General features: G+C 38.9%; 1 protein-coding gene across 1 annotated transcript in view; it reads left to right on the top strand.

Annotated features, from left to right (window-relative positions):
- The window catches only part of galnt9 (polypeptide N-acetylgalactosaminyltransferase 9), a 230,961-nt gene that overhangs the window by 53,767 nt on the left and 163,813 nt on the right, over window positions 1-13,381 (top strand). The window contains exon 3 of the mRNA XM_062051655.1: window positions 2,469-2,635. Coding sequence (XP_061907639.1) covers window positions 2,469-2,635 — 167 coding nt within the window. The remainder of the gene's footprint in view (window positions 1-2,468; window positions 2,636-13,381) is intronic.

Here is a 13,381-nt window from a genome sequence, read left to right as displayed (position 1 = left end):
ACTGTGGCTTGAAACAAATAGCAAGAACTATGGACATGAAACAAAAGACTTACTGGACACGGCATGAATCGAACAGCACGACTATGGCAAGAAAAGTCAAAACAGAGCATGAAAAGATCATCACAGAGTATCAAGAACTATGGCATGGACAGAGCAATGTCGCCAGACCGACTAACTGACAACGACAGGCTTAAATAATAATGACCTGATTAGAACAGGTGCGTGCATAAGGCAGGTGAAACTAATGAGTAGTCATGGAAACAGGAACTATGGAGTCTTAAACAGAAAATAACAAAAAACATGATCCAGACCACAGATCATGACAGTTTATGTTATGTTTATGGTCTGTGTATTTGCTGATATTTTAGTTTTATAGGTACATTGTGTCCAATATCAAACATGGAAGCTACATTGACAAATCGAAGGATTTCTGCCTCTGTGGATATCCTTCGAAGAACCAGTGTCCTTCGCCTATCTTACTTGCAAGATAGGTGAAGTCGTCAACATACTCTATGTCATGTTCGTCTATAGCAGTGGTTCTTAACCTTGTCAGAGGTACCGAACCCCACCAGTTTCATATGCGCATTCACCGAACCCGAACCGTAATCATAAAATGATGTTATTATATTAAAGAAATACTAATAGATATATATTTTACAAACAGAAACATACAGGAATGTACACATAATCCCATGTTTACATCTCATTGTGCAACATGTGAATGTTTTAGTGGAAAGGGGTACACATTATTTCCAAAGTAGGACCCCCCACCCAGACATACAATACTAGTACACAGCTCATGGAAAACAATATCTTATAGTCATTGTAAGTGGAATACATTGGTGAGGTCACGTTAACAACCCATATCTAATTTGAATAGTGTAGTTTGTCATGTTTATGGTATGTGTATTTGCTGATATTTTAGTTTTATAGGTACATTGTGTCCAATATCAAACATGGAAGCAAAATTGACAAATCGAAGGATTTCTGCCTCTGTGGACATCCTTCGAAGAACCAGTGTCCTTCACCTATCTTACATGCAAGATAGGTGAAGTCGTTCGTCTATAGCAGTGGTTCTTAACCTTTTTGGAGGTACCGAACCCCACCAGTTTCATAAATCGTAAAATGGTGTAATTTTATTAAAGAAATACTAATAGATATATATTTTACAAACAGAAAGATACAGGAACGTACACATAATCCCATGTTTACATCTCATTGTGCAACATGTGAATGTTTTAGTGGAAACTAAATGCGATATCTGAAAGGGGTACACATTATTTCCAAAGTAGGACCCCCCACCCAGACATACAATACTAGTACACAGCTCATGAAAAACAATATGTTATAGTCATTGTAAGTGGGCCAAAACACTTATATTAGAAAATAATCTCATGGAAATGAGTTTTGTCATTTGATTACAATAATAAAACATTTAACTTGTTATTTAGTCAGGTTTGGGACAGGTGTGCTGCAGGTGTGACCACATGTGCTCCACCAAATGCTCAAGGAGTTTTTGCGTTTGCTCACACATATGGAAAATTAGAGGGAACATTTTTTGGGGGTATCCATAATACGCCGATAGGGAGAAGTTTTGATTTACACGATGAGTCGGGTGTGTCTTGACCTCCGCGGCGGAGGCTCTGCCGAACCCCTGAGGCCGACTCACTGAACCCTTAGGGTTCGATCGAACCCAGGTTAAGAACCACTGGTCTATAGTGAGTGGTGGAAAGTGTTGTATTTGTCCAACGGCCATGGCCTTGGTCTTTTCTTGGCTTATCCATAGTCCGACTTTTCCCCCGTGCTCATGGAGATTGTTGGTCATCTCTTGGAGTACATGCTGAGTATGGCTAACCAGAGCCAGGTCATCCGCAAAGTCTAGGTCGGTTTAACTGCCTCCTCCCCACTTGATGGCAAAGTTAGCCCACGGTGACGGACTTCTTCATGACTAAGTCAATAACAATGATGAACAGCAATGGCGACAGGATGCAACCCTGCCTCACACCGGTCACAATGTCGAAGTCATTGGTTGTGCCGTTGTTAGTTTTGACTCTGCAAGTAAGTAAGTGATGAACACAAGGTGGCGCTCATCACTGGTTGCATTACTAGTAACATTTACATGTTAACTACGTTTACTTGGAATACATTGGTGAGGTCACGTTAACGACCCGTATCTCTCCCACAACAAATACTGTTCTTATGGTTACGAAAGACCGAGTTCAGTTAGAATCATTCCTAACAGAAGCTCATTGTGAGGTTAGAAATGAATAATTATTTCGAATGTGCAGTTGCCTCACCAAACTACTCGAATTTAAATGTTTCACCTAACTGCCTATTAGACTCTCGAGGAACCTGCTGTCTTAATCACCCAGCGAGAATACACAAACTGAACTTTAAAACGGGAATATTTTGTTAAATGAAGTGTTAAATGACGTTTGTAATGATGGGGTTCAAACCGATGTTCACAGGTGCAGGCTGCTGACATACGCAGAGGACCTCCCTCAGATATCGGTGGTGTTCATCTTTGTGAACGAGGCCCTGTCTGTGATATTGCGCTCCGTCCACAGCGTGGTGAACCACACTCCAGCTCACCTGCTGAAGGAGATCATCCTGGTGGATGACAACAGCGACAGTGGTAAGCACCGCTTCGTTTAACTCAATTATGAACCTGGTGAAATAATGACATGCTTAGTAGTAATTGTTCAACTTTTCCTCAATGGTATCTTGCTGCTGTCCAAAGAAAAACATATAACTCCTATGCTACGTCAGACTTTCTAATATTGTTATGAAGCAAATTACACATGCATGTTTGAATATTACTAAGTAATATTAGACCTAAATTATTAATGTTGATTTAGAGAGAGAATTGGTCAGGTTTGTGTTTGTTTGAATCTTGGTTTCAAGCTTTCTCTCCCTTAAAGGCCTACTGAAATGACATTTTCTTATTTAAACGGGGATAGCAGGTCCATTCTATGTGTCATACTTGATCATTTCGCGATATTGCCATATTTTTACTGAAAGGATTTAGTAGAGAACATCGACGATAAAGTTTTGGTCGCTGATAAAAAAAGCCTTGCCTGTACCGGAAGTAGCGTGACGTCGCAGGTTGAAAGGCTCCTCATATTTCCCCATTGTTTACACCAGCAGCGAGAGCGATTCGGACCGAGAAAGCGACGATTACCCCATTAATTTGAGCCAGGATGAAACATTCATGGATGAGGAACGTGAGAGTGAAGGATTAGAGTGCAGTGCAGGACGTATCTTTTTTCGTTCTGACCGTAACTTAGGTACAAGCTGGCTCATTGGATTCCAGACTCTCTCCTTTTTCTATTGTGGATCACGGATTTGTATTTTAAACCACCTGGGATACTATATCCTCTTGAAAATGAGAGTTGAAAACACGAAATGGACATTCACAGTGACTTTTATCTCCACGACAATACATCGGCGAAGCACTTTAGCTACGGAGCTAACGTGATAGCATCGGGCTTAACTGCAGATAGAAACAAAATAAATAAACCCCTGACTGGAAGGATAGACAGAAGATCAACAATACTACCAAACTCTGGACCTGTAACCACACGGTTAATGCTGTACCGCCTGGCGAAGCCTAGCAATGCTGTTGCTAACGACGCCATTGAAGCTAACTTAGCTACGGGACCTCGACAGAGCTATGCTAAAAACATTAGCTCTCCACCTACGCCAGCTCTCATCTGCTCATCAACACCCGTGCTCACCTGCGTTCCAGCGATCGACGGCGCGACGAAGGACTTCACCCGATCATCGATGCGGTCGGCGGCCCGGAGACGGAGGAAGTCACGGTGAGAACAGCGGCGCGTGTTGTAGCTTACGACGACACCCCGGCCGCCATCAGAGTCGGCAAGAAACGTATATTTCCCCAAAGTTACGTACGTGACATGCACATAGCGCCACGCACGTACGGGCAAGCGATCAAATGTTTGGAAGCAAAAGCTGTACTCACAGTAGCGCGTCTGCTATATAAGTCAAAGTCCTCCTGGTTGTGTTGCTGCAGCCAGCCGCTAATACACCGATCCCACCTACAGCTTTCTTCTTTGCAGTCTTCATTGTTCGTTAAACAAATTGCAAAAGATTCACCAACACAGATGTCCAGAATACTGTGGAATTTTGCGATGAAAACAGAGCAGTTTGTATTGGGATACAATGAGTCCCAATACTTCCGCTTCAACCCTTGACGTCACGCGCATACGTCATCATACATAGACGTTTTCAACCGGAAGTTATCCCGGGAAATTTAAAATTGCACTTTATAAGTTAACCCGTCCGTATTTCATCATTGATATATAAACTATCAGACTGCGTGGTCGGTAGTTGTGGCTTTCAGTAGGCCTTTAACTCTCCTGTGATTGATTGATTGAGACTTGTATTAGTAGATTGCACAGTACAGTACACATTCCGTACAATTGACCACTAAATGGTAACACCCCAATAAGTTTTTCAACTTGTTTAAGTCGGGGTCCACGTTAATCAATTTGTGGTATACTTTGGTATCTTTTCACACAGTCCACAAACATGTCTGTTGGATTCATCAGAAATGTTGAGTTCTGGATTTACACTGCAGTTCTTTATTCACAATTCCAATGTAATATTTTTTTGATCTACTTTTAGATGACCCAATATTACTGTACTTACATTTATGAGCAGTTGAAGCAAACTGATCACGAGCACACGCCCTGATAGTAATGTCATAGTAATGTCTTGTACAGCGGTACCTCAACTTAAGTGTTTTTGTGATTGTCTCTCAGCAAATGATTATGTTTTATGTTGCAAATAAAACATTGAGACACATGTATTCCCGTTATTAGTGGGCCTATCAAATGCATCAGGCTTAAGGTCTCACTTGCATAAGCATTAGCTTATAGCTAGAGATTCAAATGAATCATCAAAAACATGACCGAGGGTGTATTGTATATGATGTAGATCAGTGGTCCGGTACCGGTCCGCGGACCGATTGGTACGGGGCCGCACAAGAAATAAAAAAAAAAATATATATATATATATTTTTTTTTTGTATTAAAATCAACATAAAAAACACAATATATACATTATATATCAATATAGATCAGGGGTCACCAACGCGGTGCCCACGGGCACCAGGTAGCCCGTAAGGACCAAATGAGTAGCCCGCCGGCCTGTTCTAAAAATAGCTCAAATAGCAGCACTTACCAGTGAGCTGCCTCTATTTTTTAAATTATATTTGTTTACTAGCAATCTGGTCTCACTTTGCCCGACATTTTTAATTCTAAGAGAGACAAAACTCAAATAGAATTTGAAAATCCAAGAAAATATTTTAAAGACTTGGTCTTCACTTGTTTAAATAAATTCATTATTTTTTTTTACTTTGCTTCTTATAACTTTCAGAAAGACAATTTTAGAGAAAAAAATCCAACCTTAAAAATGATTTTAGGATTTTTAAACACATATACCTATTTACCTTTTAAATTCCTTCCTCTTCTTTCCTGACAATTTAAATCAATGTTCAAGTAAATTTATTTATTTTTATTGTAAAGAATAATAAATACATTTTAATTTAATTCTTCATTTTAGCTTCTGTTTTTTCGACGAAGAATATTTGTGAAATATTTCTTCAAACCTACTATGATTAAAATTCAAAACAATTATTCTGGCAAATCTAGAAAATCTGTAGAATCAAATGTAAATCTTATTTCAAAGTCTTTTGAATTTCTTTAAAATGTTTGTTCTGGAAAATCTAGAAGAAATAATGATTTGTCTTTGTTAGAAATATAGCTTGGTCCAATTTGTTATATATTCTAACAAAGTGCAGATTGGATTTTAACCTATTTAAAACATGTCATCAAAATTCTAAAATTAATCTTAATCAGGAAAAATTTGTAATGATGTTCCATAAATAATGTTTTTAATTTTTTCAAAAAGATTCGAGTTAGCTAGTTTTTCTCTTCTTTTTTTCGGTTGAATTTTGAATTTTAGAGAGTCGAAATTGAAGATAAACTATGTTTCAAAATTTAATTGTCATTTTTTTCGTGTTTTCTCCTCTTTTAAACCATTCAATTAAGTGTAAATATCATTCATTATTAATAATAACATAGAGTTAAAGGTAAATTGAGCAAATTGGCTATTTCTGGCAATTTATTTAAGTGTGTATCAAACTGGTAGCCCTTCGCATTAATCACTACCCAAGAAGTAGCTCTTGCTTTCAAAAAGGTTGCTGACCCCTGATATAGATCAATACAGTCTGCATGGATACAGTCCGTAAGCACACATGATTGTATTTCTTTATGAAAAAATAAAAAATAAACACCCCCCCCCCCCCCCCTCCTCCCCGGTCCGTGGGACAAATTTTCAAGCGTTGACCGTTCCGCCGCTACAAAAAGGTTGGGGACCACTGATGTAGATGACCATATCTGCTGTACAGATTTACTTAACAAAAGAAAAGTGTGGGATACTTCTCTTGTTGCCTTATGTGCATTTGACTTTTTTAAATGTTTGTATATAATTAGTGTTTGGCGCAGCCGGACAGAAACAGGAATGGATAGAAGAGAAAAACAAAACAATTATATATATACAGTACAGGCCAAAGGTTTGGACACACCTTATCATGCAATGCGTTTTCTTTATTTTCATGACTATTTACATTGTTTATTCTCACATTAAAACTATGAATGAACACGTTTTGTGACTCTAGAAAGCCTCCATAGCAGAACCTCCAGGTTCTATAACAGCTTCTTCCCCCAGACCGTAAGCATCATAATAATCCCCTCAATTCCCCCCAAAAATGGATTAACTGGCTGGACTATAAAGACAATATAACATACATCCATAAACGTGGATGCATATGCAAAAATGAAATATATTTTATCTGTACAGTAATCTATTTATTTATATCTGCACCTTATTGCTTTTTTATCCTGCACTACAAAGAGCTATTAAGGGTTGGAATTGGGGGTTAAATCACCGAAAATGCTCCCCTCACCTCCCAAGGGGTTATTAAGGGTGATGGGTCAAATGCAGAGAATAGTTTCACCACACCTAGTGTGCGTGTGTGTGTGTGTGTGTGTGTGTGTGTGTGTGTGTGTGTGTGTGTGTGTGTGTGCGTGTGTGTGTGTGACAATCATTGGTACTTTAATGCAATGAAATGTTGTTCTTATCTGTACTGTAAAGTTCAAATTTGAATGACAATAAAAAGAACGTCTAAGTTTAAGTCTAGTCTATGTACTTAACAGAAAACATTTTTTTTTTTTTTTTTTTTTTTTTTTTATGAAAACATGTTTTAAGTTCTAGTTCCTTCAAAATAGCCGCCCTTTGCTCTGATGACTTTTTCGCACACTCTTGGCATTCTCTCCATGAGCTTCCAGAGGCAGTCACCTGAAGTTGTTTTCACTTCATAGGTGTGCTTGAAGCTCACGGAGAGAATGCCAAGAGTGTGCAAAGCAGCGATCCGAGCAAAGAGTGGCTATTTTGAAGAAACTAGAATATAAAACATGTTTCTTTTTCGTGTTAAGTACATATCTCCACATGTGTTCATTCATAGTGTTGATGCCTTCAGTGACAATCTACAATGTAAATAGTAGGGATGTCCGATAATATCGGCCGGCCGATAAATGCGTTAAAATGTAATATCGGAAATTATCGGTATCGTTTTTTTTAATTATCTGTATCGTTTTTTTTTTTTTTGTTTAGTTTTTTTATTAAATCAACATAAAAAACACAAGATACACTTACAATTAGTGCACCAACCCCAAAAAAATCTCCCTCCCCCCATTTCTTTCTGTTATCAATATTCTGGTTCCTACATTATATATCAATATATATCAATACAGTCTGCAAGGGATACAGTCCGTAAGCACACATGATTGTGCGTGCTGCTGCTCCACTAATAGTACTAACCTTTAACAGTTAATTTTACTCATTTTCATTAATTACTAGTTTCTATGTAACTGTTTTTATATTGTTTTACTTTCTTTTTTATTCAAGAAAATGTTTTTAATTTAGTTATCTTATTTTATTATTATTTTTAAAAAGGACCTTATCTTCACCATACCTGGTTGTCCAAATTAGGCATAATAATGTGTTTATAGCAGTGATTAAAAATCCCTCATTGATATTATCATTACAAACATTAATACAAAAATAAAATAAAAAAATGAACAATAGTGTCACAGTGGCTTAAACTTGCATCGCATCTCATAAACTAAATGTCTAATGATAATGTCAATGAGGGATTTTTAATCACTGCTATGTTGAAATTGTAACTAATATTGATACTGTTGTTGATAATATTCATTTTTGTTTCACTACTTTTGGTTTGTTCTGTGTGGTGTTTGTGTCTCCTCTCAATTGCTCTGTTTATTGCACTTCTGAGTGTTGCTGGGTCGGGTTTGCTTTTGGAATTGGATTGCATTGTTATGGTATTGCTGTGTATTGTTTTGTTGGATTGATTAATTAAAAAAAAATAAAAAATTTTAAAAAAAATAAAAAATAAAAATAAAAAAAAATCGATTTTTTAAAAATGAGAATCGATTCTGAATCGCACAACGTGAGAATCGCGATTCGAATTCGAATCGATTTTTTCCCACACCCCTAATACTAATTATATACTATTACTAATTATACTAATTATTCTATTGATTGTTATAATAAATATACTAAACTAATTACACTATATATTATCTGAAGCTGATATAGAGATTTAAGTGTTGAATGAAAAAAAAAAGCATGACCTTTTTATGAGTGGGGCACTTTTGGATCCCAAATAATTTTAGTGGAATTTAATAACAACTGCCTTTGCTAAAAAAAAAAAAAATAAGAATAATAAATTCTAATCAATTTTGCTATGAATTATTGACCTATTTAGGGATCCAATTACTTCACATCCAATATTCCACTTTGAAAATCTTTTTGGGAAAAATATTGTATATTTTGTATTTTAGCCCCAAAAACCAGGGTTTCCACAAAAAGCTCGTAAAATGTAAAAAAAAACAAAAATGAAGTAGAATTAGAAATTCAAGGCTTTAATGAAAAAAATAATATATGACTTATTTTTGTCATGTCTGTTCATGTTTTTGTTTTGGCCATGTGTTTGTTTTTTGGACTCTTTTTAGTTCCTGGTTGCACTTCCTTGTTTGTTTGTTTTTCCATAGCAACTCATTAGTTTTCACCTTGTCTTGTCACGCACCTGTTTCACGTTTTGAGTCACGCACCTGTTTTCACTGATCATGTCACTATTTAAAGCTGTCTGTTTCTGTTGTTCGTCCTGGCGACCTCGCACTTTTTCATCCCTCTACTTCATGTCATGTTCACAGTTCTTTGCCAAGTAAGTTTTTGTTTATTAATGCCACAGTTTGTGTTTTTGTTTTATTGTTCATAGTTTCTGCCTTTGTGCAAGTTTTGTGTTTATACCCAAGTTTTGTATTTCCGCCTTTGTGCGCGCCTTTTGTTTGCTTCCCTTTTTTGTAGTTTATTAGTGTTAAAATAAATAATGTACCGTAATTTCTGGACTATAAGCCGCACCAGCTAAATTTAGGGGAAAATACAGATTGCTCCATATATAAGCCGCACCCGACTATAAGCCGCAGGGTTTTGATGTGTAATTACCGTATTTGATTGATTGATTGAGACTTTTATTAGTAGGTTGCACAGTGAAGTACATATTCCGTACAATTGACCACTAAATGGTAACACCCGAATAAGTTTTTCAACTTGTTTAAGTCGGGGTCCACTTAAATTGATTCATGATACAGATATATACTATCATATATACTATCATCATAATACAGTCATCACACAAGATAATCACAATGAATTATTTACATTATTTACAATCAGGGGTGTGGAGGGGGGGGGGGTTAGGATATGGACATCAAGTAGTGGACATAGAGAGAGAGAGAGAGAGAGAGAGAGAGAGAGAGAGAGAGAGAGAGAGAGAGAGATAGATCAGAAGGCATAAGAAAACGTATCTGCATTTGATTGTTTACATTTGACTGTTAGCAATCCGGGAGAGGGTGTTAGTTTAGGGTTGTAGCTGCCTGGAGGTGAACTTTTATTGCGGTTTTGAAGGAGGATAGAGATGCCCTTTCTTTTACACCTGTTGGGAGCGCATTCCACATTGATGTGGCATAGAAAGAGAATGAGTTAAGACCTTTGTTAGTTCGGAATCTGGGTTTAACATGGTTAGTGGAGCTCCCCCTGGTGTTGTGGTTATGGCGGTCATTTACGTTAAGGAAGTAGTTTGACATGTACTTCGGTATCAGGGAGGTGTAGCGGATTTTATAGACTAGGCTCAGTGCAAGTTGTTTAACTCTGTCCTCCACCTTGAGCCAGCCCACTTTAGAGAAGTGGGTAGGAGTGAGGTGGGATCTGGGGTGGAGGTCTAGAAGTAACCTGACTAGCTTGTTCTGAGATGTTTGGAGTTTAGATTTGAGGGTTTTGGAGGTGCTAGGGTACCAGGAGGTGCATGCGTAATGGAAAAAGGGTTGAACGAGAGTTCCCGCCAGAATCCTCAAGGTGCTTTTGTTGACCAGAGAGGAAATTCTGTAGAGAAATCTCGTTCGTTGGTTAACCTTTTGATTACCTTGGTTGCCATTTTATCACAGGAAAGGTTAGCCTCTAGAATGGAACCTAGGTAGGTGACCTCATCTTTCCTGGTGAAAACAATGTCACCCACTTTTATGGTGAAGTCATTGCCTTTCTTGAGGTTGATGTGGGACCCAAACAGGATGGATTCTGTTTTACCCAAGTGTATGGATAGCTTGTTGTCAGCGAGCCAGGTGCAAGTTCTACAGAGCTCATCACTGAGGATTTTCTCCACCTGTGACTTGTCCTTGCCGGATACCAGCAAGGCAGAGTCATCCGCAAACAAAAACAATTCACAGTCGCATGTAGTATATAGGGGTTCCTGCTACCACGGAGGGGATTTTCGGGACAGAGATGACTGTTTGGGAACGCAAAGCGTCCCATTTATTAACAATAAATCTTTCAATCAGTCAATCAAACTTTCACATCTTTGACATGGCGAACAGCATTCGTGCAGAGTACAAATAATACAACGGTGCAAAGTAATACAAAGTGCTCGCCTGTACGTTATCAAAATAACCAGCCTACCGGTATATGAAAAGTCAGTCTTTAATCATTGTGTCATCGTCTTCCTCCTGCGTACTAAAACCACCCAAATCCTCTTCGTCGGTGTCGGAGAAGAACAGGCCGTAAATAAGCCGCACCCTTGTATAAGCCGCAGGGACCAGAACGAGGGGGAAAAGTAGCGGCTTATAGTCTGGAAATTACGGTATTTAAATTCACGCCTTGCCCGCGCCAATTTTCCGTTGCCTTCTGGAGAAACAAAACCCGAGAACCAAGTCCTGACAATTTTTAACCTTTTTTAAGACTGAAACCCTTCTGGGTCCCTAGGACCTAACTTGAGGGAGCCCCAAAAATAAAAATGAAAAAGTGTATATTGTACTGGTTTTGGAAATGAAAAAATATCAAAATGGCCCCCGCGTGCTTTGATTTTTCAGTGTGCGGCCCTCAGTGGAAAAAGTTTGGACACCCCTGCTATAATGAATAACACGATGGCTGTCTGTGTCTGAATTGGCCCACAAAAAAGTCCACCAAGATGCGCTTCAGCTTCTGTGTGACCTTGAACAGGAGTACATAATGGGAGGATGCATTTGGCAGACCTGACAATTTTAGTGCTATCTCTGCACTTTTCTTTCTCTGAGTGAGTAACAGGATGGAGAACCCCGGGGGGGGGCGGACTCCTTATCTACAGGCTCCAAAACTGCCTTAAAATAGAAAACACACAGAGATGTCAGAACAAGAGTCATCCTTTACTAAACAATTCCATCGTACTGTTTCCATAGCGATGAGAACAAACTTCTTGTTCTATGCGACACTCGCATCGGGCAATGGTGCTCGATTCCACATCCCTTAGTGTTTCTTGCTCGGAGGGGGAGGGGAACTGCACCGGATTACACTTGGCCCTCCTTCACTCAGCATCGTCGACCTCCTTTAGTTTGGCAGAGGAAAAAGGAAACTCCGGGAAATAAGTTGAAGGAGAAGTCACACATAGAAGAGCTAACCTTATTGGAACTCTTGAGGACAAACAAAGCCGTCATCCAGATGGCGTGGAGCAGGCACAGGAAGTCCTGAACAGAGTGGAGGTGGAATGTGCCAGTCTTATCAGATTTGAAATTGAAAAAGACAGAAATTTAAAGGCCTACTGAAAGCCACTACTAGCGACCACGCAGTCTGATAGTTTATATATCAATGATGACATCTTAACATTGCAACACATGCCAATACGGCCGGGTTAGCTTACTAAAGTGCAATTTTAAATTTTGCGATAAGTATCCTGCTGAAAACGTCGTTTGGGCGTGACGTCACGGATTGTAGAGGGCATTTTGGGACAGCATAGTGGCCAGCTATTAAGTCGTCTGTTTTCATCGCAAAATACCACAGTATTCTGGACATCTGTGTTGGTGAATCTTTTGCAATTTGTTTAATGAACAATGGAGACGGCAAAGAAGAAAGCTGTAGGTGGGAAGCGGTGTATTAGCGGCCGGCTGCAGCAACACAAACACGTAGCCGGTGTTTCATTGTTTACATTCCCGAAAGATGACAGTCTAGCTTTACCATTGGCCTGTGGAGAACTGGGACAACAGAGACTCTTACCAGGAGGACTTTGAGTTGGATGCGCAGACGCGGTACCGTGAGTACGCATGAGCTGCGGCTTCCAAACATTTGATGGCTTGCCGTGCGTGCGTGCGTGCGTGCCGCTATGTGCATGTCACGTACGTAACTTTGGGGACTTTGGGGAAATATACACTACCGTTAAAAAGTTTGGGGTCACCCAAACAATTGTGTGGAATAGCCTTCATTTCTAAGAACAAGAATAGACTGTCGAGTTTCGGATGAAAGTTCTCTTTTTCTGGCCCATTTGAGCGTTTAATTGACCCCACAAATGTGATGCTCCAGAAACTCAATCTGCTCAAAGGAAGGTCAGTTTTGTAGCTTCTGTAACAAGCTCAACTGTTTTCAGATGTGTGAACATGATTGCACAAGGGTTTTCTAATCATCAATTAGCCTTCTGAGCCAATGAGCAAACACATTGTACCATTAGAACACTGGAGTGATAGTTGCTGGAAATGGGCCTCTATACACCTATGTAGATATTGCACCAAAAACCAGACATTTGCAGCTAGAATATTCATTTACCACATTAGCAATGAATAGAGTGCATTTCTTTCAGGTTAAGACTAGTTTAAAGTTATCTTCATTGAAAAGTACAGTGCTTTTCCTTCAAAAATAAGGACATTTACATGTGACCCCAAACTTTTCAACGGTAGTGTATGTGCTGTATGAACTTTGC

The sequence above is a fragment of the Entelurus aequoreus genome, linkage group LG06 (genome assembly GCF_033978785.1).
Source record: "Entelurus aequoreus isolate RoL-2023_Sb linkage group LG06, RoL_Eaeq_v1.1, whole genome shotgun sequence".
Taxonomy (NCBI): domain Eukaryota; kingdom Metazoa; phylum Chordata; class Actinopteri; order Syngnathiformes; family Syngnathidae; genus Entelurus; species Entelurus aequoreus.
The sequence above is the reverse complement of the archived record's forward strand: the minus strand, read 5'-3'. Positions and strand labels throughout refer to the sequence as shown.